A 27797-nucleotide genomic window follows, 5' to 3' on the forward strand; every position below is an offset into this window, starting at 1 on the left:
GTGTCTAGTTTGAGAAACAGATGCCTCACAAGTCCTCAACTGGCAGCTTCATTTAAATAGTACCCCCAAAACACCAGTCTCAACGTCAACAGTGAAGAGGCGACTCCGGGATGCTCATCACATCTCCCCACAGCTCTGTGTTCATACAGCACCTGTTTTCAGTACATGATGAATCCATTGACATAATCTATAAGTGGTTGGCTGTATTTGTGCAGAATCAAAAATATTTATATTTTTGAATTGGTAGAAACAGTATTGCGGAAAATGTTTGATAGAAAATGTTTGATTAGGAAAATAAAAAAGTATGAATCATACCAATCAGTAGAGATAAGTGGTGTTTTGGTGTCCCAGGGTCATATTCACTATGCACCAAACAGAAGATAACAGACTGCAACACGGAGGATATGTCCAATAAGAAACACTCATTTTCATTTTTCTGCTGCAAAAGGTTTTGCTACGATGTGCACTAATGAATACGTCCCAGCATTCTGTGTGTGTGTGGCTGTGTGCTGAAACAGAACACTGGTTGTTTGTTGTTCCATCCAGGCTATAGCCCAGAACTCTGAACTGAGAGAGCGGCTGAGCAACATTCACGCTGAGTCCAGCTGCGTCCCAGAACCCTCCACTGGGCTCATAAACCTCTCTGGTCCCCTACAGGTGGGTGTGGGACGTGCATGATGACGTGCATGATGACACACCCTCCCTCCCACATCAGCATCATCAGGTTTACAAAATTCCGCTAACGTGTCAGAGGATTCTGGGTGTCAGAGGATTCTGGATTCCAGAGGATTCTGGATTTTATGAATATTCCCTCCCAATTCTAGGAATCTAAACTGTGATTTCTGGAAAAACCTGGAAACTTAACAGACTTTTACAACCGTGATCATCATCATTGGCATTATTATCCACTGAGAACAGGCTATATGATTATAATAGCATCTGACACATTTTATAATCTGCTGGCCTTAGTCCCAATACAACAGGTGTTGTCCCACTCACTGCTTGTTCAGCCCCTCTGTAATGATGAGTGGTTATCATCACAACATCTCCTTAGTTGTTACAGAGTAACAGGTTCAGCAGTGTTTTCTACTCCTAACTGTTACAATATGGATGCTTAGTGTTGACAGCTCCAACTCCTACTTATCAAGCTGAGTGTTGAGACAACAACTGATTAGACTGAGGGGATTGTTAGTTGTAAACACCTCTCCTTCTGTTCAGAGTCATAAGAGTCATTTGTTATCCTTAAGAGCTCTCTCTCACACACACACACACACACACACACACACACACACACAAACAAACAGGGAGTCCATTGGTACCCTCCGGAGCTCCCAGTACTGTCTGGGTCCCCCTCTGGGCCCTCTGTCAACAGTACTGTCTGGGTCGCCCTCTGGGCCCTGGTCAACAGTACTGTCTGGGTCCCCCTCTGGGCCCTGGTCAACAGTACTGTCTGGGTCCCCCTCTGGGCCCTGGTCAACAGTACTGTCTGGGTCCCCCTCTGGGCCCTGGTCAACAGTACTGTCTGGGTCGCCCTCTGGGCCCTGGTCAACAGTACTGTCTGGGTCCCCCTCTGGGCCCTGGTCAACAGTACTGTCTGGGTCCCCCTCTGGGCCCTGGTCAACAGTACTGTCTGGGTCCCCCTCTGGGCCCTGGTCAACAGTACTGCCCTATAACAGGAATAAGGTACATTTGAGACACAACCTGTATGTGTGTTCAATTCACACAGTCATGCTATTCTTTGGAAATGTACATGTTTAATCATGGTTTATTGTTTCAGACAGTAACAGAAGAATGAGTTAAAATTAATCTAAGCCTAAACCTAGCTGAATTAATCTGAGCCTAAACCTAACTGAATTAATCTAAGCCTAAACCTAACTGAATTAATCTGAGCCTAAACCTAACTGAATTAATCTAAGCCTAAACCTAACTGAATTAATCTGAGCCTAAACCTAACTGAATTAATCTAAGCCTAAACCTAACTGACATTATGTTCTCCTCTTATTAGAAGCAAGACTCCACCGATGGATCCCACCCCCTAGTTCACCAGGCGTCCAATGAGAGCAGAGCGTCCATCACAGAGTCTCTGTCAGAGTTTTTCGATGCTCAGGAGGTTCTACTGTCTGCCAGCTCCTCAGAAAACGAGGTCAGTGTCTGACTGGGCTGCTCTCTCTCTGTTGTTGAAACCAGTCAATACTGGAGGAGGAGAGGAGGAGGGAGCAGGAGGAGGGAGGAGGGGAGAGAGAGGAGGAAAGAGAGGAGGGAGGGAGGATCGGGGAAGAGAAGGATATAGAGGAGCAAGGGGAGGCTACAGGGTGGGAGGGGGATGAGGAGAGAGGATGAGGAGGAGAGGGAGGAAGATGAGGAGGGAGGATAGAGGAGGGAGGGGAATGAGGAGGATGAGGAGAGAGGAGGAGGGAGGAGGGAGAGAGAGAGGAGGAAAGTGAGGGTGGAGGGGGATGAGGAGGGAGGAGGAGAGAGAGGAGGAAAGAGAGGAGGGAGGGGGATGAGGAGGGGAAGAGAGAGAGAGAGGAGGAAAAGAAGAAGGAGGGGTTGGGGAGGGAGGAGGAGAAAGAGAGGAGGGAGGGGGATGAGGAGGGAGGAGGAGAGAGAGGAGGGAGGAGAGAGAGGAGGGAGGGGGGGGATGAGGAGTGGAGGAGGAGAAAGAGAGGAGGGAGGGGGATGAGGAGGGAGGAGGGAGAGAGAGGAGTAACAGACAGAGAACTGGAGGATACTTTGTCTGGACCCACTTCTGGCTTCAGACTTAATGAGGCACCTCCAGTCAGAGCTCTGAGCTACAGGACATGTTCAGTATGTTTTCTGTTCCTGTGTGAAAGTTAATTACCCCCATCTAAAAATAACATACCCTTACTGCAGAGAGGAGAGGAGCTGAGGTGTACATTAGTCAGTGTCTTCTCTGGGACCGACCGTCTCCCTCCCCCTCCGTTCTCAAACCCACTGAATGCATCCCAAATGGCATCCTATTCCCCATTTAGGGCACCATTTAAAGGATGTTCCCATATGTTGTGACAGGATGTTGAAAGGGACCTGACAGCTTCCTGTTTCCTGGTTCTCACATCTCTCAGGTGGGCGCTGTAAAAAAGGTATATTTGACCACTAATGATAATCTGGGATTTATTCTTTATCCTGCAGGCCTCTGATGATGACTCATACATCAGTGACAACGTCAGCGACAACATCTCCATGGACAACTTCAGCAACGAGACGGAGAGACCTAACTCGGGTAAGGGGACACTCTACCATGTGTGTTTCAAGTGGCGCCCTATTCCCAGTATAATGCACTCCTGTTGACCGGGGCTCATAGCTCTGTTCAACACTAGTACAATAGGGTGCAATTTGGGACATGTTTTCCTGGTTATGTATTGACATACAGTAGTTATGACCACTAATATCCTGATCATAACCCTCCACCCTCCAGGCTGTGAAGAGACCGGGGCCCTTCTGAGAAGACGCAGGTCGTGCCTCCCGTCGGCCAGCCCCAACACCAGTAACATCAGTCTATGGAACATCCTTAAGAACAACATAGGGAAAGACCTCTCCAAGGTATCCATGGACTTATAGCTTTATTTCTGTCTCCTGTGTGTTGGTTTATTTCTGTCTATTGTGTTGGTTTTTAGTTGTGTTTGTGATTTGTCTCTGCCTACTGTAACGGCTTTCGTCTGGTGGAAGAGAAGCGGACCAAAATGCAGCGTGGTATTTCTGATACATGTTTAATGACGATGAAAAAACGAACTATACAAAACAACAAACGGAAGGTGAAAACCTATACAGCCTATCTGGTGACAACAAACACAGAGACAGGAATAATCACCCACGAAATACTCAAAGAATATGGCTGCCTAAATAGGGTTCCCAATCAGAGACAACGATAATCACCTGACTCTGATTGAGAACCGCCTCAGGCAGCCATAGACTATGCTATACACCCCCAAGACAAAACACACCACAAAAACCCATGTCACACCCTGGCCTGACCAAATAAATGCAGACAAAAACAATATACTTCGACCAGGACGTGACACCTACGTAGAGCTCTAAACATTACTAAATGTCTTATTATGTTACTTACATTATTCTATTTGGTTTACGTGACATTATTACATAATTACTACATTTGTTTTCTTATGAAGGTGACCAAATCTAGCTTTGTGATTGCTGTGTAAATGTGTTCTTGTGATTATTCAGGTGGCTATGCCTGTTCAGCTGAACGAGCCCCTCAACACCCTGCAGAGACTGTGTGAGGAGCTGGAGTACAGCGAGCTGCTGGACAGAGCTGCTAACACACAGGACCCCTTTGAACGCATGGTGAGAGGGGATGTGTACACACACACACACACACACACACACACACACACACACACACACACACACACACACACACACTGGACTCCTTTGAGGGTATGGAGAGAGAATATGCTCTAAATACACACACACTGACATAGTAGCACTTTCACAATGGGACCCAGCACATACACACACCGAACAGATTCACACATCTGAGCACACAAGACTCCTTCTGCACAAATGGTGAATAATACACACTCTTCACGGTAGTGCTGTAATGTCCTATGGACATTTGAGGAGAAATTACATTTCATTCCCACTGGCTGGATCCTGATTGGACACTTCAGCTGTAGCCAGTAGTGTGCCTCGGCTCGCTCCGTTTTAAATACTTGGTACAAATGATCTGTTTGGTTTTCTGCTTTTGTGCATATAATTGTTTATCAGCAATTGTATATGACTCCTAAAATGGATTGAGGATTTAGGATCAGCACTTCGCTGATTTGATGGCACTTTGTATTCACTGACCAGTTTTTCTAAAGCGAGAGACATTTGATGAAAGCCTTTGAAGACATGGGACCTCACTGCGGTAATAAATCTGTGTGGAATATATTTCCTGCAGAGCGTTTGTTCCATTTGAAATGATGAATGTGTGTTACCGGCTGCAGTAGCTCAGTGTGAAGGACCAGAACGAGACCCACAGCTTCCAGACTCCCCGACCAATAGAAGTTGAGTGGAGTTTGTCAGTTTGTCAGAGAGGTGGGCGTCATAGCGATGATACATGAGGTGAACTAGAGAAAAGGGAAGAGGTGTCACTAAATACAGGCTGCGTTCCAAATGGCTCCCTAATACCCATTAAGACTCTGGTCAAAAGTAGTGCACTTGGGAATAGGGTGCTATTTGGGATGCAGCCTATATTTATTGACACCTCTGCCCTTTTCTCTAGTTCACCTCATGGATCATCGCTATGATTGTGTGTTCTCTTCCTCCTCTCACTGCATTATCAGCAGGCAGAGCCAAGCATCAATCAACAGTTAGGCATTAGTTACAGACAGAGGTACAGTAATGCTACATCAATCAATAGCTAGGCATTAGTTACAGACAGAGGTACAGTAATGCTACATCAATCAATAGCTAGGCATTAGTTACAGACAGAGGTACAGTAATGCTACATCAATCAACAGTTAGGCATTAGTTACAGACAGAGGTACAGTAATGCTACATCAATCAATAGCTAGGCATTAGTTACAGACAGAGGTACAGTAATGCTACATTAATCAACAGCTAGGCATTAGTTACAGACAGAGGTACAGTAATGCTACATCAATCAATAGCTAGGCATTAGTTACAGACAGAGGTACAGTAATGCTACATCAATCAATAGCTAGGCATTAGTTACAGACAGAGGTACAGTAATGCTACATTCATCAATAGCTAAGCATTAGTTACAGACAGAGGTACGGTAATGCTACATTAATCAATAGCTAGGCATTAGTTACAGACAGAGGTACAGTACTTGTGTTTAATTACAACATGCTCCCAAACCCAGTCCTCCTTGGCCCCCCCTGTGTGCACATTTAGTTTTTTCCCCAGGCACTACACAGCGGATTCAAACAACCAACTCATCATCAAGCTCAGATTATTTGAATCAGCTCTATAGTGCAAGGGTGATGACTAAATGTACGCTTCTTGGTGTCCCCAGGACTTAGTTTGGGAAACTGATTTAACACAACTGACGCAATTACGCGTGGTTTTAGTTCTCGGGTTTCCGAGATCACCACAGGTGTAAAGGACTGTATCATCAGCATACATGCGGGTGTCCACTCCCTTTCACATAGAAGACAGGTTGTTGATGTAGAGGCTGAAGGATAAGGACCTAGGATGGAGCCCTGGGGCTCTTCAGCGATGCACCTCCTTGGTACAGCTCAGTACATATACTCATATAGTAGATGACATTACATAGTTCTTAAAGATTTCTGAAAAACCTGGGAATTTTGCAACTATCATCTGTGTTAAAGAGGAGAGGTAGCAGTCAGTTGAAGACAGCTCTAATCTGTGTTGAAGAGGAGAGGCAGCTGAAGACAGCTCTAATCTGTGTTGAAGAGGAGAGGAAGCTGAAGACAGCTCTAATCTGTGTTGAAGAGGAGAGGAAGCTGAAGACAGCTCTAATCTGTGTTGAAGAGGAGAGGAAGCTGAAGACAGCTCTAATCTGTGTTGAAGAAGAGAGGCGAGTCAGCTGAAGACAGCTCTAATCTGTTTTGAAGAGGCGAGGAAACTGAAGACAGCTGTAATCTGTGTTGAAGAGGAGAGGCGAGTCAGCTGAAGACAGCTCTAATCTGTGTTGAAGAGGAGAGGAAGCTGAAGACAGCTCTAATCTGTGTTGAAGAGGAGAGGCAGCAGGCAGATGAAGACAGCTGTAGTCTGCGTTGAAGAGGAGAGGCAGCAGGCAGCTGAAGACATCTGTCCCATCAGGGTCTTTGTGGAGTGGAGGAGATGGTGATGATGATGATGATGATGAGTGCTTTTTCCCCTGGCCCAGTGTGGCCTATCAGAGGAAACATCCAGATCCAGACAGCATCCACTCAGCCAGCCAGCCATTCTGGCTTCCTCTCAAATGACACCCTATTCCCTATGGGCCGTGATTAAAAGTAGTGCACTAAATAGAGTTCCATTTGGACACAGCCTCTCCCATTCAGTTTCACATTACTGAGGTCATCAGGCCCATTCTACTCAAATGGAGAGGAAATTATTTACATTTTATTAATTTAACTAGAAAAGTCAGTTAAGAACAAATTCTCATTTACAATGACCAAACCCTAACCCGGACGACACGCCCTATGGGACTCCCAATCACGGCCAGTTGTGATACAGCCTTGAACCAGGGTCTGTAGTGACACCACTAGCACTGAGATGCTGCGCCACTCGGGAGCCCAATTATATCTATATATGTGGGAAATTGAGTGGGAATTTCACCAGCAATGATCAGATGTTAGAATGAAGGGTTATTGAATGGTCCATTGGACACAAACTCACTACAAACAGTTCTCCTGCGGACCCCCAGGGGTAATTATGGTGGGACGACCTCTTATCTCATAGAGATGTACCAGAGGGCTCATCTCCGGCTCGGGTCATCTTTGGAGAATGGAGAGCACAGACAGCGCCATTGAGGGCTGAAACAGGCTTTGGGCCAAGTCCTCTATCCAACTGGTTCCACTTTGCACTTTCTGTCATCCATAAAAACTGTCATCATGTCATTCTTGGGTTGATATGTGTTTTGACTCACTAACTACTGTGTGTGTGTGTCTGTCTGACTGTCTGTCTGTCTGTCTCTGTCTGTCTGTCTGTGTCTGTCTGTCTGTCTGTCTGTCTGTCTGTCTGTCTGTCTGTCTGTCTGTCTGTCTGTCTGCCTGTCTGTCTGTCTGTCGTTAACTGTCTGTCTGTCTGTCGTTAACTGTCTGTCTGTCTGTCGTTAACTGTCTGTCTGTCTGTCGTTAACTGTCTGTCTGTCTGTCTGTCTGTCTGTCGTTAACTGTCTGTCTGTCTGTCGTTAACTGTCTGTCTGTCTGTCGTTAACTGTCTGTCTGTGGTTAACTGTCTGTCTGTCTGTGGTTAACTGTCTGTCTGTCTGTGGTTAACTGTCTGTCTGTCTGTGGTTAACTGTCTGTCTGTCTGTGGTTAACTGTCTGTCTGTCTGTGGTTAACTGTCTGTCTGTGGTTAACTGTCTGTCTGTAGGTGTACATAGCCACGTTTGCAGTGTCGGGGTACGCGTCCAGCTACCACCGAGCGGGAGGGAAGCCCTTCAACCCGGTCCTGGGGGAGACCTATGAGTGTGACCGCCCCGACAAGGGCCTCCGATTTGTAGCAGAACAGGTACTATACACAGACCCACATGTCCTAAATATGACCTGGAAGTATTTGTCCCACATCTGAAGAATTCATAGGGTTTGATCCATCAAGTACAAGCCTGCCATTCTTTATCTCTGTTCTCAGGTCAGCCATCACCCACCTATATCAGCATGCCACGCTGACTCTAAAAACTACATATTCTGGCAAGGTAAGTCAACACCATGGTCCTCTACAAACTATTACCCTTTCACCTGATACTCACCCTTTCACCTGATACTCACCCTTTCACCTGATACTCACCCTTTCACCTGATACACACCCTTTCACCTGATATTCACCATTTCACCTGAAACACACCCTTTCACCTGAAACACACCCTTTCACCTGACGCTCACCCTTTCACCTGATGCTCACCCTTTCACCTGATACTCACCCTTTCACCTGAAACACACCCTTTCACCTGATACACACCCTTTCACCTGATACACACCCTTTCACCTGATACTCACCCTTTCACCTGAAACACACCCTTTCACCTGATACACACCCTTTCACCTGATACACCCTTTCACCTGATACTCACCCTTTCACCTGATACACACCCTTTCACCTGATACACACCCTTTCACCTGATACACACACTTTCACCTGATACTCACCCTTTCACCTGATACTCACCCTTTCACCTGATACACACCCTTTCACCTGATACTCACCCTTTCACCTGATACACACCCTTTCACCTGATACTCACCCTTTCACCTGATACACACCCTTTCACCTGATACACACCCTTTCACCTGATACACACCCTTTCACCTGATACACACACTTTCACCTGATACTCACCCTTTCACCTGATACTCACCCTTTCACCTGATACACACCCTTTCACCTGATACTAACCCTTTCACCTGATACTAACCCTTTCACCTGATACACACCCTTTCACCTGATACTCACCCTTTCACCTGATACTCACCCTTTCACCTGATACACACCCTTTCACCTGATACTCACCCTTTCACCTGATACACACCCTTTCACCTGATACTCACCCTTTCACCTGATACACACCCTTTCACCTGATACTCACCCTTTCACCTGATACACACCCTTTCACCTGATACACACCCTTTCACCTGATACTCACCCTTTCACCTGATACGCACCCTTTCACCTGATACTCACCCTTTCACCTGATACTCACCCTTTCACCTGATACTCACCCTTTCACCTGATACGCACCCTTTCACCTGATACTCACCCTTTCACCTGATACTCACCCTTTCACCTGATACTCACCCTTTCACCTGACACAGACACTGGGTTTATAACTAGGGGCAAGAGATTTTCCTTACCAGCTATTACAGCTAGTCTAAAGCTGGAGTCCCTAACCAACCATACCAGCTATTAGTCTAAAGCTGGAGTCCCTAACCAACCATACCAGCTATTAGTCTAAAGCTGGAGTCCCTAACCAACCATACCAGCTATTAGTCTAAAGCTGGAGTCCCTAACCAACCATACCAGCTATTAGTCTAAAGCTGGAGTCCCTAACCAACCATACCAGCTATTAGTCTAAAGCTGGAGTCCCTAACCAACCATACCAGCTATTAGTCTAAAGCTGGAGTCCCTAACCAACCATACCAGCTATTAGTCTAAAGCTGGAGTCCCTAACCAACCATACCAGCTATTAGTCTAAAGCTGGAGTCCCTAACCAACCATACCAGCTATTAGTCTAAAGCTTTAGGCCCTAACCAACCATACCAGCTATGAGTCTAAAGCTGGAGGCAGTTCCTCTTGGATGCACTAACCCTGCTGTTGTCTTTCCTGTGATGTCTTTAGACATGAGGTGGAAAAACAAGTTCTGGGGGAAGTCTATGGAAATAGTTCCTGTGGGCACCACCCATGTGATGCTGCCAGGGTGAGTGCTTTACTGTCCCTCTCAATTTCACTCTACCTGACCACCCGTACTGACCAACTAGCCACTGTCTCCATGGTCCAACCAGGCCCCCTTACTGACCAACTAGCCACTACATCCATGGTCCCACCAGACCCCCTTACTGACCAACTAGCCATTACATCCATGGTTCAACCAGACCGCCCTTACTGACCAACTAGCCATTACATCCATGGTCCCACCAGACCCCCAAACCTGTTTGTCAATGTCCAGATATCACTCAAATAAATAATAGACTGATAATAGACTGATAACAGACTGATAACAGACTGATAGTAGACTGATAGTAGACTGATAATAGACTGATAATAGACTGATAGTAGACTGATAACAGACTGATAACAGACTGATAACAAACTGATAGTAGACTGATAACAGACTGATAACAGACTGATAACAGACTGATAACAGACTGATAGTAGACTGATAACAGACTGATAATAGACTGATAATAGACTGATAGTAGACTGATAATAGACTGATAATAGACTGATAGTAGACTGATAACAGACTGATAATAGACTGATAACAGACTGATAACAGACTGATAGTAGACTGATAGTAGACTGATAATAGACTGATAGTAGACTGATAGTAGACTGATAATAGACTGATAACAGACTGATAACAAACTGATAGTAGACTGATAACAGACTGATAACAGACTGATAACAGACTGATAACAGACTGATAGTAGACTGATAGTAGACTGATAGTAGACTGATAATAGACTGATAACAGACTGATAACAGACTGATAACAGACTGATAACAGACTGATAACAGACTGATAGTAGACTGATAATAGACTGATAATAGACTGATAGTAGACTGATAGTAGACTGATAGTAGACTGATAACAGACTGATAATAGACTGATAGTAGACTGATAATAGACTGATAGTAGACTGATAACAGACTGCTAATAGACTGATAGTAGACTGATAGTAGACTGATAACAGACTGATAATAGACTGATAACAGACTGATAGTAGACTGATAGTAGACTGATAATAGACTGATAACAGACTGATAACAGACTGATAACAGACTGATAACAGACTGATAGTAGACTGATAGTAGACTGATAATAGACTGATAACAGACTGATAACAGACTGATAGTAGACTGATAGTAGACTGATAACAGACTGATAGTAGACTGATAGTAGACTGATTACAGACTGATAATAGACTGCTAATAGACTGATAGTAGACTGATAACAGACTGATAATAGACTGATAGTAGACTGATAACAGACTGATAACAGACTGATAGTAGACTGATAATAGACTGATAACAGACTGATAACAGAATGATAACAGACTGATAACAGACTGATAATAGACTGATAGTAGACTGATAGTAGACTGATAGTAGACTGATAGTAGACTGATAGTAGACTGATAACAGACTGATAACAGACTGATAACAGACTGAGAGTAGACTGATAACAGACTGATAACAGACTGATAACAGACTGATAGTAGACTGATAACAGACTGATAGTAGACTCATAGTAGACTGATAACAGACTGATAGTAGACTGATAGTAGACTGATAGTAGACTGATAACAGACTGATAGTAGACTGATAACAGACTGATAGTAGACTGATAACAGACTGATAACAGACTGATAGTAGACTGATAGTAGACTGATAGTAGACTGATAGTAGACTGATAACAGACTGATAGTAGACTGATAGTAGACTGATAGTAGACTGATAATAGACTGATAACAGACTGATAACAAACTGATAGTAGACTGATAACAGACTGATAATAGACTGATAACAGACTGATAATAGACTGATAATAGACTGATAGTAGACTGATAGTAGACTGATAACAGACTGATAACAGACTGATAATAGACTGATAGTAGACTGATAGTAGACTGATAATAGACTGATAGTAGACTGATAGTAGACTGATAGTAGACTGATAACAGACTGATAACAGACTGATAGTAGACTGATAATAGACTGATAGTAGACTGATAGTAGACTGATAACAGACTGATAGTAGACTGATAGTAGACTGATAATAGACTGATAGTAGACTGATAGTAGACTGATAACAGACTGATAATAGACTGATAATAGACTGATAGTAGACTGATAGTAGACTGATAGTAGACTGATAACAGACTGATAGTAGACTGATAGTAGACTGATTTAATTCTATTAAAGGTACTTTTGTTGTTTTATACAGTGACCTGCGTCTTATCTCGTGCGCATGCGCGCCCGCGCGTGCACACACACACACACACACACACACACACACACACACACACACACACACACACACCACACACACACACACTGAAACACAAACATATTGTGACACGCCCTCTCCCCGTCCTGCAGGTTTGGGGACCACTATGAGTGGAACAAGGTCACGTCCTGCATCCACAACATCCTGAGTGGGCAGCGCTGGATAGAACACTATGGAGAGATCTCCATCAGGAACACCAGCACTGATATCTGCCAGTGTAAGGTCACCTTCATCAAGGTGAGAGACGGGGGGTGTGTGTGGGGGTGTAAACCGGAGGGGATATTCCACCTGTTTAACCTGATATTTAGAGCAGTCAGTATCTGGGTGTGTGAGTCCCCCCTGGCCATGGCAGTAATAAAGCTGCTTTTCAGTGAGAGATATCCAGCCACTCTCCAGTCTAACTGGACACTGGAAAGCTGCAAGCTGAGTGGAAATGCTTCTTTATAAGTGATGCAGGTTGATGAAAGGGTTGTTAAAAGCTTAAATTAGTCAAAACTGTGTTCCACATACACACACACACACTGTGCATGGCCTTCCCCCTGAATGAACAACAACTCCATGCATCTCTGCGTTTTGAAGTTGAACTTCGTAGAGGCCATTCCAAAAGCTGACAGGTAATTGGTGTTCGTCTCTGAGGAGTTGAAAGGTCTACTGCAGTGTAGAAGGATGCCAGGTCAAGACATGTAGGAGCTCATTATGCAATATAACCTCTCCTGTCCTGTCCTCTTTCCTCTCCTCTCCTGTCCTGTCCTTTTTCCTCTCCTTTCCCCTCTCCTGTCCTCTACTGTCCTGTCCTCTCCTCTCTCCTGTCCTCTCCTTTCCTCTCCTCTCCCCTCTCATGTCCTCTACTGTCCTGTCCTCTCCTCTCTCCTGTCGTCTCCTGTCCTGTCCTCTCCTCTCTCCTGTCCTCTCCTTTCCTCTCCTCTCCCCTCTCCTGTCCTCTACTGTCCTGTCCTCTCCTCTCTCCTCTCATGTCCTCTCCTCTCTCCTGTCTTCTCCCTCTCCTGTCCTCTCCCTCTCCTGTCCTCTCCTGTCCTCTCCTTTCCTCTCCTCTCCCTCTCCTGTCCTCTACTGTCCTGTCCTCTCCTCTCTTCTCTCCTGTCCTCTCCTTTCCTCTCCTCTCCCTCTCCTGTCCTCTACTGTCCTGTCCTCTCCTCTCTCCTGTCCTCTCCTCTCTCCTGTCCTCTCCTCTCCTGTCCTCTCCCCTCTCCTCTCCTTTCCTCTCCTCTCCCCTCTCCTGTCCTCTACTGTCCTGTCCTCTCCCCTCTCCTCTCCTGTCCTGTCCTCTACGATGCTGTCCTCTCCTCTTTCCTCTCCACTCTCCCCTCTCCTCTCTCATCTCTACCCCCTCTCCTCTTTCCTCTCCACTCTCCCCTCTCCTCTCTCCTCTCTCATCTCTACCCCCTCTCCTCTCCCCACTCCTCTTTCCCCTCTCCCCTCTACCCTGTCCTCTCTTTCCTCTCTCCTCTCTACCCTGTCCTCTCTTTCCTCTCTCATCTCTACCCCTCTCCTCTCCCCACTCCTCTTTCCCCTCTCGCCTCTACCCTGTCCCCTCTTTCCTCTCTCCTCTCCTATCACCCCGCTCATCTCTCCCCTCTCTCCTCTTTCCTCTCTCATCTCTCTCCTTTCTCCTCTCCTCTCTTCTCATGTCCCCTCATCTCCTCAGTGGTTCTCATTGTAAACTACTGTACTCTACTGGTTCAGCATGTTGCGTTTGAACATAGATAACTCAACACTGCCATCCACTGGCTGGTATATAAAGATGAAAATAAAGATCTATTATGACTCTTCTTACCCACAGTGACTCATAGATCAGAACGACAGACAAACTAAACCTGATAACTATTAAATAAGATTAATTTAGGGCCTGTCCCCAATGGAAACCTATTCCCTATACACTCTTAGAAAAAGGGTCCAAAGTGTTCTTCAGCTTTCCCCATAGGAGAACCCTTTTTGGTTCCCGGTAGAACCCTTTTTGGTTCCAGGTAGAACCCTTTTTGGTTCCAGGTTGAACCCTTTTTGGTTCTATTTAAAAACCCTCTGTGGAAAGGGTTCTATATGGAACCAAAAAGGGTTCTCATATGGGGACAGCCGAATAACCCTTTAAGGTTCTAGATAGCATATTTCTTTCTAGGTGTATATTGCAATATTTTGTCCAGGGCTTGATATTCAATAACAATGTTATGCATTCCTCCCTGTGTACAGGCCAAGTACTGGAACTCGAGTGTTAACGAGGTGGAGGGCACCATCACAGACCACAAGGGGAAGGTCATCCACAGACTGTTTGGGAAGTGGAACGAGGGGGTGTACTGTGGAGACCCCCCCTCTGCCACCTGCATCTGGAGAGCCAGTATGTATGATTGTAATAACAGCCTGCACCTGTTATACTGAGCCCAGTGTCTTGACCTACACATGATACAGATCAGGGCTTTACATGTTTAGCCCATCGGTTGGGAGTATTCATACTTTTCTTATCCGTACAGTTGATTTTTAAATGATCTCTTTATCTTGATGTCTACTAGTAGATACAGTTCAGACCCCTTGTGTCTTTATCTTGATGTCTACTAGTAGATACAGTTCAGACCCCTTGTGTCTTTATCTTGATGTCTACTAGTAGATACTGTTCAGACCCCTTGTGTCTTTATCTTGATTTCTACTAGTAGATACAGTTCAGACCCCTTGTGACTTTATCTTGATTTCTACCAGTAGTTACGGTTCAGACCCCTTGTGTCTTTATCTTGATTTCTACCAGTAGATACAGTTCAGACCCCTTGTGTCTTTATCTTGATTTCTACCAGTAGATACAGTGCAGACCCCTTGTGTCTTTATCTTGATTTCTACCAGTAGATACAGTGCAGACCCCTTGTGTCTTTATCTTGATTTCTACCAGTAGTTACAGTTCAGACCCCTTGTGTCTTTATCTTGATGTCTACCAGTAGATACAGTGCAGACCCCTTGTGTCTTTATCTTGATTTCTACTAGTAGATACAGTTCAGACCCCTTGTGTCTTTATCTTGATGTCTACTAGTAGATACAGTTCAGACCCCTTGTGTCTTTATCTTGATTTCTACTAGTAGATACAGTTCAGACCCCTTGTGTCTTTATCTTGATTTCTACTAGTAGATACAGTTCAGACCCCTTGTGTCTTTATCTTGATGTCTACTAGTAGATACAGTGCAGACCCCTTGTGTCTTTATCTTGATTTCTACTAGTAGATACAGTTCAGACCCCTTGTGTCTTTATCTTGATTTCTACTAGTAGATACAGTTCAGACCCCTTGTGTCTTTATCTTGATTTCTACTAGTAGATACAGTTATCTTGATGTCTACTAGTAGATACAGTTCAGACCCCTTGTGTCTTTATCTTGATTTCTACTAGTAGATACAGTTCAGACCCCTTGTGTCTTTATCTTGATGTCTACTAGTAGATACAGTTCAGACCCCTTGTGTCTTTATCTTGATGTCTACCAGTAGATACAGTGCAGACCCCTTGTGTCTTTATCTTGATGTCTACTAGTAGATACAGTTCAGACCCCTTGTGTCTTTATCTTGATGTCTACCAGTAGATACAGTGCAGACCCCTTGTGTCTTTATCTTGATGTCTACTAGTAGATACAGTTCAGACCCCTTGTGTCTTTATCTTGATTTCTACCAGTAGATACAGTTCAGACCCCTTGTGTCTTTATCTTGATTTCTACCAGTAGTTACAGTTCAGACCCCTTGTGTCTTTATCTTGATTTCTACTAGTAGATACAGTTCAGACCCCTTGTGTCTTTATCTTGATTTCTACCAGTAGATACAGTTCAGACCCCTTGTGTCTTTATCTTGATTTCTACCAGTAGATACAGTTCAAACCCCTTGTGTCTTTATCTTGATTTCTACTAGTAGATACAGTTCAGACCCCTTGTGTCTTTATCTTGATTTCTACCAGTAGATACAGTTCAAACCCCTTGTGTCTTTATCTTGATTTCTACTAGTAGATACAGTTCAGACCCCTTGTGTCTTTATCTTGATTTCTACTAGTAGATACAGTTCAGACCCCTTGTGTCTTTATCTTGATTTCTACTAGTAGATACAGTTCAGACCCCTTGTGTCTTTATCTTGATTTCTACCAGTAGATACAGTGCAGACCCCTTGTGTCTTTATCTTGATTTCTACTAGTAGATACAGTTCAGACCCCTTGTGTCTTTATCTTGATTTCTACTAGTAGATACAGTGCAGACCCCTTGTGTCTTTATCTTGATTTCTACTAGTAGATACAGTGCAGACCCCTTGTGTCTTTATCTTGATTTCTACTAGTAGATACAGTTCAGACCCCTTGTGTCTTTATCTTGATTTCTACTAGTAGATACAGTGCAGACCCCTTGTGTCTTTATCTTGATTTCTACTAGTAGATACAGTTCAGACCCCTTGTGTCTTTATCTTGATTTCTACTAGTAGATACAGTGCAGACCCCTTGTGTCTTTATCTTGATTTCTACTAGTAGATACAGTGCAGACCCCTTGTGTCTTTATCTTGATTTCTACTAGTAGATACAGTTCAGACCCCTTGTGTCTTTATCTTGATGTCTACTAGTAGATACAGTGCAGACCCCTTGTCTTTTTCCACATTTTGTTACGTTACAGCCTTATTCTAAAATGAATTAAATAGTTTTCCCCCTCATTAATCTACACATAATACACCATAATGACAAAGCAAAAACACTTATTTTATTTTATTGTTATTTTTTTCTACAAAAAATGAAACTGAAATATCACATTGACATAATTACTCTCTATCTCTATATCTTTATTTATACCAGTAAATATCTTAGAACAATATGTGTCTGAAGCTAAACAATATTAATATACTGTAAGTAAAAAGTGAAAGTGAAAATCACCCAGTAAAAGTCTAACAGTATTTGGTTCTAAATATAATTAAGTATCAAAAGTAAATGTAATTGATCTAATATACTTAAATATCAAAAGTAAAAGTATAAATCATAAAATTCCTTATATTAAGCAAACCAGACGGCACAATGTTCTTGTTTTTTCTTTACGGATAGCCAGAGTCACCCTCCAACACTCAGACATCATCTAAAAACAACGCATGTTTGTCCCCCAGATCAGGCAGTAGGGATGACCAGGGATGTTCTCTGTTTAGTGAGTCCCCCAGATCAGAGGCAGTAGGGATGACCAGGGATATTCTCTGTTTAGTGAGTCCTCCAGATCAGAGGCAGTAGGGATGACCAGGGATGTTCTCTGTTTAGTGAGTCCTCCAGATCAGAGGCAGTAGGGATGACTGAAGTATTTTAAAGTATTTTTACTTCAGGACTTTACACCACTGTTGCTAATTACATAAATGGCATTCCTTACTCTGTAGTTTATAGAATCATCTCCCTGGGATGTAAAAGAGTGTCTCTGGTGTGTGTGTCTGTGTGTGTCTCTGTGTGTGTCTCTGTGTGTGTCTCTGTGTGTGTGTGTTCTCAGATGCCATGCCGGCTGACCACGAGCAGTACTACGGCTTCACTAAGTTTGCTATGGAGCTCAATGAGCTGGACCCTTCACTGAAACTGCTGCTGCCTCCCACAGACACCCGGCTACGGCTCGACCAGAGGTGAGAGACAGAGTGCTACTGTACAGTAACACACCGTTGTCTTAGTATGGTGTAGGGACCAGCATGGCGTAAAGACCAGCATGGTGTAGGGACCAGCATGGTGTAGGGACCAGCATGGCGTAGGGACCAGCATGGCGTAGGGACCAGCATGGCGTAGGGACCAGCATGGCGTAGGGACCAGCATGGTGTAAAGTCCAGCATGGTGTAGGGACCAGCATGGTGTAAAGTCCAGCATGGTGTAGGGACCAGCATGGTGTAGGGACCAGCATGGCGTAGAGACCAGCATGGCGTAAAGTCCAGCATGGTGTAGGGACTAGCATGGTGTAGGGACTAGCATGGTGTAGGGACTAGCATGGTGTAGGGACCAGCATGGTGTAGGGACCAGCATGGCGTAAAGTCCAGCATGGCGTAAAGACCAGCATGGTGTAGGGACCAGCATGGTGTAGGGACCAGCATGGTGTAGGGACCAGCATGGCGTAAAGTCCAGCATGGTGTAGGGACCAGCATGGTGTAGGGACCAGCATGGCGTAAAGACCAGCATGGTGTAGGGACCAGCATGGTGTAGGGACCAGCATGGCATAAAGACCAGCATGGTGTAGTGACCAGCCTGGTGTAGGGACCAGCATGGTGTAGGGACCAGCATGGCATAAAGTCCAGCATGGCGTAAAGACCAGCATGGTGTAGGGACCAGCATGGTGTAGGGACCAGCATGGCGTAGGGGCCAGCATGGCGTAGGGGCCAGCATGGCGTAGAGGCCAGCATGGCGTAGAGGCCAGCATGGTGTAGGGACCAGCATGGCGTAGGGACCAGCATGGTGTAAAGTCCAGCATGGTGTAGGGACCAGCATGGCGTAAAAACCAGCATGGTGTAGGGACCAGCATGGCGTAGAGACCAGCATGGCGTAAAGTCCAGCATGGTGTAGGGACTAGCATGGTGTAGGGACTAGCATGGTGTAGGGACCAGCATGGTGTAGGGACCAGCATGGCGTAAAGTCCAGCATGGTGTAGGGACCAGCATGGTGTAGGGGCCAGCATGGCGTAAAGACCAGCATGGTGTAGGGACCAGCATGGTGTAGGGACCAGCATGGCGTAAAGTCCAGCATGGCGTAAAGACCAGCATGGTGTAGGGACCAGCATGGTGTAGGGACCAGCATGGTGTAGGGACCAGCATGGTGTAAAGTCCAGCATGGTGTAGGGACCAGCATGGTGTAGGGACCAGCATGGCGTAAAGACCAGCATGGTGTAGGGACCAGCATGGCGTAAAGACCAGCATGGTGTAGTGACCAGCCTGGTGTAGGGACTAGCATGGCATAAAGACCAGCATGGTGTAGTGACCAGCCTGGTGTAGGGACCAGCATGGTGTAGGGACCAGCATGGCATAAAGTCCAGCATGGCGTAAAGACCAGCATGGTGTAGGGACCAGCATGGTGTAGGGACCAGCATGGCGTAGGGGCCAGCATGGCGTAGGGGCCAGCATGGCGTAGAGGCCAGCATGGCGTAGAGGCCAGCATGGTGTAGGGACCAGCATGGCGTAGGGACCAGCATGGTGTAAAGTCCAGCATGGTGTAGGGACCAGCATGGCGTAAAAACCAGCATGGTGTAGGGACCAGCATGGCGTAGAGACCAGCATGGCGTAAAGTCCAGCATGGTGTAGGGACTAGCATGGTGTAGGGACTAGCATGGTGTAGGGACCAGCATGGTGTAGGGACCAGCATGGCGTAAAGTCCAGCATGGTGTAGGGACCAGCATGGTGTAGGGGCCAGCATGGCGTAAAGACCAGCATGGTGTAGGGACCAGCATGGTGTAGGGACCAGCATGGCGTAAAGTCCAGCATGGCGTAAAGACCAGCATGGTGTAGGGACCAGCATGGTGTAGGGACCAGCATGGTGTAGGGACCAGCATGGTGTAAAGTCCAGCATGGTGTAGGGACCAGCATGGTGTAGGGACCAGCATGGCGTAAAGACCAGCATGGTGTAGGGACCAGCATGGCGTAAAGACCAGCATGGTGTAGTGACCAGCCTGGTGTAGGGACCAGCATGGTGTAGGGACCAGCATGGCATAAAGTCCAGCATGGCGTAAAGACCAGCATGGTGTAGGGACCAGCATGGTGTAGGGACCAGCATGGCGTAGGGGCCAGCATGGCGTAGGGGCCAGCATGGCGTAGAGGCCAGCATGGCGTAGAGGCCAGCATGGCGTAGGGACCAGCATGGCGTAGGGACCAGCATGGCGTAGGGACCAGCATGGAGTAGGGACCAGCATGGCGTAGGGACCAGCATGGCGTAGGGACCAGCATGGTATAACAATGTAGAAATGTGCATTTGCCAATGCAGTTTCGTATTACAGTGATCATTATTACACCATACACCAGACATGGGCAAACTACGGCCCGCGGGCCACATACGGCCCGTTAGGCTTTTTAATCCGGCCCGCCGAACTTGTCCAAATTATAGTAAAAACCTCCTTTTTTCCCCTTTCCCTGCAATACCCACGTTTCCCCAATAGATGGCGCACTCAAAACACATTGACCGTTGTTGGAGTGGCGCGTATTTCTCTTTATTTCACTTTAATTTTCACTTCGTTTCACGTCACCATTAAGCCCTTCTGTGAAAATGAGCGGACCAAAGAGAAGGAAAGTGGACAGCGAATGCCGAGTGTTTAATAAGGAGTGGACAACAAAATACTTCTTCACTGAAGTCCGATCAACGGCTGTATGTCTGATATGCCAAGAAGCTGTTGCGGTTTTCAAAGAGTACAATATCAGCCGTCACTTTGCCATGAAGCATGCAAACTATGCTAGCAAGCAGTCAACACAAGAACGGGCGGCTACAGCTCAGAGGTTGGCAGCTAATTTACAGAGTCAACAGAACTTTTTCACCGACAAACTGCAATTCAAGAGTCAAGTACCAAGGCAAGTTATTTGCTGGCATTCAAATTAGCAAAGGCTAGCAAGCCTTTCTCCGAAGGCGAGTTTTGAAAGAGTGCATTTTTGAAAGAGTGCATTATGAAAAAATGCATATGGAAAGTTTGGAAGTGCGTCTTTTAATTAAGAGCAATGCGCATTTACGCACAGCAGCGGTACAGTAGCTTAATTAACACGCCGCACATCGCTCTTAATTTAAATTTAAATTTTCAGCTGATATTTAATACAGCCTATGTCTGTGTGCTTGGCAACGATACACGTGTACTGTTTGCGCGTGAAGGCGAGGGCGTCCGTGGCGAGTTTGTAGAGCGCGCGGTCAGGACAATCCATCCATGATTTTGCGGAGTTTAACACAAGTAGATATTATTGAGCTTGAGTATTTCGTTGTGTAATAATATGTTTTGAATGTTGAAAGTGATTCCATTTTTCAATAAATGTTGATTTCTTTAACTTTGCACCTTCGATTGAAACTTATTAAAAACAGACGCAATCTTGATAAATCACAGTGCGTATGTTATTTTAATCTATTTACATTTCCTCCTCCCAGTATCTCCGAAATAGTATGTAAATGCCATATCTTGCATATTCCTTGAGACAAATTTATTAACTGATAAGGGCTATTTTTCACATTTGAAAGACAGTTAATAAATTGGGTTGTAGTGTTCTTACTGTGCTATGAGGTTTGCACACACTACATTTAATGCTTTAGTATATCCGGCCCAAACACTCCCTCCAAATGCTCCTGGCCCGGCCCCTCTGTCAAATTTTAGAACCCATTGTGGCCCGCGAGTCAAAATGTTTGCCCACCTCTGCCATACACAGTTGGGTTTGCTTTATTGTTTATCCAAATGAATCCATTTGTGTGTGTGTGTGTGTGTGTGTGTGTGTGTGTGTGTGTGTGTGTGTGTGTGTGTGTGTGTGTGTGTGTGTGTGTGTGTGTGTGTGTGTACCAGGCTGCTAGAGGAGGGCAACGTAGAGGCAGCAGAGGAACAGAAACAGAAGATAGAACAGCAGCAGAGAGACAGACGCAGAGTCCTGGAGGAAAACACCATGACACATCAACCCACATTCTTCAGGTGAACTCCTACAGCTGTATACAGGGCGATGCCTAAACTGTCACGGACGTGGCCATTTGACAGACAGGATATGAGCACTCTACATTTACATTACATTTAAGTCATTTAGCAGACGCTCTTATCCAGAGCGACTTACAAATTGGTGAATTCACCTTCTGACATCCAGTGGAACAGCCACTTTACAATAGTGCATCTAAATCATTTAAGGGGGGAGAAGGATTACTTTATCCTATCCTAGGTATTCCTTGAAGAGGTGGGGTTTCAGGTGTCTCCGGAAGGTGGTGATTGACTCCGCTGTCCTGGCGTCGTGAGGGAGTTTGTTCCACCATTGGGGGGCCAGAGCAGCGAACAGTTTTGACTGGGCTGAGCGGGAACTGTACTTCCTCAGTGGTAGGGAGGCGAGCAGGCCAGAGGTGGATGAACGCAGTGCCCTTGTTTGGGTGTAGGGCCTGATCAGAGCCTGGAGGTACTGCGGTGCCGTTCCCCTCACAGCTCCGTAGGCAAGCACCATGGTCTTGTAGCGGATGCGAGCTTCAACTGGAAGCCAGTGGAGAGAGCGGAGGAGCGGGGTGACGTGAGAGAACTTGGGAAGGTTGAACACCAGACGGGCTGCGGCGTTCTGGATGAGTTGTAGGGGTTTAATGGCACAGGCAGGGAGCCCAGCCAACAGCGAGTTGCAGTAATCCAGACGGGAGATGACAAGTGCCTGGATTAGGACCTGCGCCGCTTCCTGTGTGAGGCAGGGTCGTACTCTGCGGATGTTGTAGAGCATGAACCTACAGGAACGGGCCACCGCCTTGATGTTAGTTGAGAACGACAGGGTGTTGTCCAGGATCACGCCAAGGTTCTTAGCGCTCTGGGAGGAGGACACAATGGAGTTGTCAACCGTGATGGCGAGATCATGGAACGGGCAGTCCTTCCCCGGGAGGAAGAGCAGCTCTGTCTTGCCGAGGTTCAGCTTGAGGTGGTGATCCGTCATCCACACTGATATGTCTGCCAGACATGCAGAGATGCGATTCGCCACCTGGTCATCAGAAGGGGAAAGGAGAAGATTAATTGTGTGTCGTCTGCATAGCAATGATAGGAGAGACCATGTGAGGTTATGACAGAGCCAAGTGACTTGGTGTATAGCGAGAATAGGAGAGGGCCTAGAACAGAGCCCTGGGGGACACCAGTGGTGAGAGCGCGTGGCGAGGAGACAGATTCTCGCCACGCCACCTGGTAGGAGCGACCTGTCAGGTAGGACGCAATCCAAGCGTGGGCCGCGCCGGAGATGCCCAACTCGGAGAGGGTGGAGAGGAGGATCTGATGGTTCACAGTATCGAAGGCAGCCGATAGGTCTAGAAGGATGAGAGCAGAGGAGAGAGAGTTAGCTTTAGCAGTGCGGAGCGCCTCCGTGATACAGAGAAGAGCAGTCTCAGTTGAATGACTAGTCTTGAAACCTGACTGATTTGGATCAAGAAGGTCATTCTGAGAGAGATAGCGGGAGAGCTGGCCAAGGACGGCACGTTCAAGAGTTTTGGAGAGAAAAGAAAGAAGGGATACTGGTCTGTAGTTGTTGACATCGGAGGGATCGAGTGTAGGTTTTTCAGAAGGGGCGCAACTCTCGCTCTCTTGAAGACGGAAGGGACGTAGCCAGCGGTCAGGGATGAGTTGATGAGCGAGGTGAGGTAAGGGAGAAGGTCTCCGGAAATGGTCTGGAGAAGAGAGGAGGGGATAGGGTCAAGCGGGCAGGTTGTTGGGCGGCCGGCCGTCACAAGAAGCGAGATTTCATCTGGAGAGAGAGGGGAGAAAGAGGTCAGAGCACAGGGTAGGGCAGTGTGAGCAGAACCAGCGGTGTCGTTTGACTTAGCAAACGAGGATCGGATGTCGTCGACCTTCTTTTCAAAATGGTTGACGAAGTCATCTGCAGAGAGGGAGGAGGGGGGAGGGGAGGAGGATTCAGGAGGGAGGAGAAGGTGGCAAAGAGCTTCCTAGGGTTAGAGGCAGATGCTTGGAATTTAGAGTGGAAGAAAGTGGCTTTAGCAGCAGAGACAGAGGAGGAAAATGTAGAGAGGAGGGAGTGAAAGGATGCCAGGTCCGCAGGGAGGCGAGTTTTCCTCCATTTCCGCTCGGCTGCCCAGAGCACTGTTCTGTGAGCTCGCAATGAGTCGTCGAGCCACGGAGCGGGAGGGGAGGACCGAGCCGGCATGGAGGATAGGGGACATAGAGAGTCAAAGGATGCAGAAAGGGAAGAGAGGAGGGTTGAGGAGGCAGAATCAGGAGATAGGTTGGAGAAGGTATGAGCAGAGGGAAGAGATGATAGGATGGAAGAGGAGAGAGTAGCGGGGGAGAGAGAGCGAAGGTTGGGACGGCGCGATACCATCCGAGTAGGGGCAGTGTGGGAAGTGTTGGATGAGAGCGAGAGGGAAAAGGATACAAGGTAGTGGTCGGAGACTTGGAGGGGAGTTGCAATGAGGTTAGTGGAAGAACAGCATCTAGTAAAGATGAGGTCGAGCGTATTGCCTGCCTTGTGAGTAGGGGGGAAGGTGAGAGGGTGAGGTCAAAAGAGGAGAGGAGTGGAAAGAAGGAGGCAGAGAGGAATGAGTCAAAGGTAGACGTGGGGAGGTTAAAGTCGCCCAGGACTGTGAGAGGTGAGCCGTCCTCAGGAAAGGAGCTTATCAAGGCATCAAGCTCATTGATGAACTCTCCGAGGGAACCTGGAGGGCGATAAATGATAAGGATGTTAAGCTTGAAAGGGCTGGTAACTGTGACAGCATGGAATTCAAAGGAGGCGATAGACAGATGGGTAAGGGGAGAAAGAGAGAATGACCACTTGGGAGAGATGAGGATCCCGGTGCCACCACCCCGCTGACCAGAAGCTCTCGGGGTGTGCGAGTACACGTGGGTACAGGGGTTCCCAACCTAGTGGTCGCGGGACATTCCTTGATTTGAGGGATTTTTTTTCTTTTTTTACTATACAGTATATGCAGTATTTTTATTTTTATTTTTTACAAATGAGCAATTGTATAAACCGATCTATAATGACACATAACTCTGCGATGCTAGAAACAAGTGGTTGACTCCCAGAGGAAGACACTGATGCACATGGGGTTGTCTTTGTTTGGGAAGTCTGATACAATGTGCGATTCGGTTGCTATCAATTGGATCTATTCACTTTGGGCCCGATTCCGACTTTGTAAATGACCCGTTTTCTTACGCACACCTTTCCTACCCACCTCTCAGGCTTTTGCGCTGAATAAATGTAATCCCGTTTACCAACACATTTTCTTGTGGAGTTTTCTGTGAGAAAGTTAACATGTTGAAATGTTTCCGTTTGCTGCCATATGACTGGTTTCACATTCGTCTCCAGTGATTATAATGTCAAATAGATCTAAAAACAAGTGTCATTTATATTTACAATCCCCTCATCCAAACTGATTACTCATTTACCAAGCTCTAATCAATAGCTCTTATCAAGTACTCCTTTACCTAGCTCTAATCAATAGCTCTTATCAAGTACTCATTTACCAAGCTCTAATCAATAGCTCTTATCAAGTACTCATTTACCAAGATCTAATCAATAGCTCTTATCAAGTACTCATTTACCAAGCTCTAATCAATAGCTCTTATCAAGTACTCGTTTACCTAGCTCTAATCAACAGCTCTTATCAAGTACTCATTTACCAAGCTCTAATCAATAGCTCTGATCAAGTACTCGTTTACCTAGCTCTAATCAACAGCTCTTATCAAGTACTCATTTACCAAGCTCTAATCAATAGCTCTTATCAAGTACTCGTTTACCTAGCTCTAATCAACAGCTCTTATCAAGTACTCATTTACCAAGCTCTAATCAATAGCTCTGATCAAGTACTCGTTTACCTAGCTCTAATCAACAGCTCTTATCAAGTACTCATTTACCTAGCTCTAATCAAGTACTTATTTACCTAGCTCTAATCAATAGCTCTGATCAAGTACTCGTTTACCAAGCTCTAATCAACAGCTCTAATCAAGTACTGTTTACCTAGCTCTAATCAAGTACTCATTTACCTAGCTCTAATCAATAGCTCTGATCAAGTACTCGTTTACCAAGCTCTAATCAACAGCTCTAATCAAGTACTCGTTTACCTAGCTCTAATCAAGTACTCATTTACCTAGCTCTAATCAATAGCTCTGATCAAGTTGTAAATTACAGTGCATGGAGAATGGTTCTTTTTTGATTGGAAAGCAAAAGCAATCTGATGCTTTTTCCACTTGGAATCGGTAGGTTTGCTAGACCTTATTCATAGTTTCCTAGCGCATAAAAGTGGTCAGAATCCCCCGTATCTGCAGACACACCTCTGCCACACCTTCATGTATTCAATCTCCACCCAAAACGAATAGCAGGTGAACATCACGCTATTCTCATGCTTCAGTTCAAGTTCAGATAATTATGTTCCATTTACTCGCGCTTAACTCAGGTCGGAATCGGGCCCTTTCTGTAAAAGAGAATACGTACAATTAAATTGAGGGTTCATATAAATGATAATAACAAAACGTATTTGGTAGCAGAATAACATTGGGTCTAGACTTTATTTTTCTTATAAAGGGGCCCTGTTCTAATACATCTCCACAGCTAAACTCCACCTGCATTTATTCCCACTGGGTTTATTAAAGCAATAAGGCAGGAGGAGGTGTGGTATATGGCCAATATACCACGGCTAAGGGCTGTTCTTATGCATGACACAACGTGTCTGGATACAGCCCTTAGCCGTGGTATAATGGTCATTTTCAGCCAATCAGCATTCAGGACTCGAACCACCCAGTTTATAACACAATATGGATGTACCTGTATAGATGTACAAGTACCACAACAGACACACTAGTCACGTAACATGTCCATGGGAACATTAGGTTTCTCCATTTTCAGTAGCTGGTTCTCAGTTTCCATTCACTTCTGTTGGCAAGCTTGTGAGTGTTGAAGGCATAGTTACAAAACAGTCACATTTGAGTATTTTGTTCATTAGTCCACTGTTAATCCACACATGTCAACAGTCAAGGTTTCAAGAAAGAGCACTTATAGTAAAAAGCAAAAATGTGGTGATGATGATGAGGCTGATGATGATGATGAGGCTGTGTTTTGCATCATGATCTTTTTGTTGTTGATTCTTTTTAGAAGGTATTTCATTATTCAGTTCAGGTAAAGAATATATCTTTCTGTTGTCCACAGGAAATCAAAGGACGACACCTGGGTTAGCAACAACACTTACTGGGACCTGAGAAGGGATCCAGGCTTTTCCCACCTGGACTGTCCTGTGTTGTGGTGACCTGAGGAGGGAACCAGGCTATCCCCACCTGGACTGTCCTGTACTGGGGTGACCTGAGGAGGGAACCAGGCTATCACCACCTGGACTGTCCTGTGTTGTGGTGACCTGAGGAGGGAACCAGGCTATCCCCACCTGGACTGTCCTGTATTGGGGTGACCTGAGGAGGGAACCAGGCTATCCCCACCTGGACTATCCTGTATTGGGGTGACCTGAGGAGGGATCCAGGCTTTTCCCACCTGGACTGTCCTGTGTTGTGGTGACCTGAGGAGGGAACCAGGCTATCCCCACCTGGACTGTCCTGTATTGGGGTGACCTGAGGAGGGATCCAGGCTTTTCCCACCTGGACTGTCCTGTGTTGTGGTGACCTGAGGAGGGAACCAGGCTATCCCCACCTGGACTGTCCTGTATTGGGGTGACCTGAGGAGGGAACCAGGCTATCACCACCTGGACTATCCTGTGTTGTGGTGACCTGAGGAGGGAACCAGGCTATCACCACCTGGACTGTCCTGTGTTGTGGTGACCTGAGGAGGGAACCAGGCT

The 27797-nt window shown here is 46.0% G+C and overlaps 1 protein-coding gene across 1 annotated transcript; it reads left to right on the top strand.

Moving 5' to 3' along the window:
• Positions 1-546: 546 nt before the first annotated feature.
• Positions 547-27797, top strand: LOC135531286 (oxysterol-binding protein-related protein 3-like; the record flags this gene model as incomplete). Its single annotated transcript, XM_064959408.1, has 13 exons — positions 547-657; positions 2006-2143; positions 3151-3241; positions 3437-3561; positions 4204-4323; positions 8033-8170; positions 8291-8354; positions 9992-10070; positions 12476-12620; positions 14589-14733; positions 17851-17977; positions 21850-21972; positions 27161-27797. Coding segments are annotated over 13 exons (1503 nt in total), but the record flags the coding sequence as incomplete, so codon positions are not given.

Source organism: Oncorhynchus masou, unplaced genomic scaffold, assembly GCF_036934945.1.
Source record: "Oncorhynchus masou masou isolate Uvic2021 unplaced genomic scaffold, UVic_Omas_1.1 unplaced_scaffold_1572, whole genome shotgun sequence".
In the NCBI taxonomy this organism is placed as follows: domain Eukaryota; kingdom Metazoa; phylum Chordata; class Actinopteri; order Salmoniformes; family Salmonidae; genus Oncorhynchus; species Oncorhynchus masou.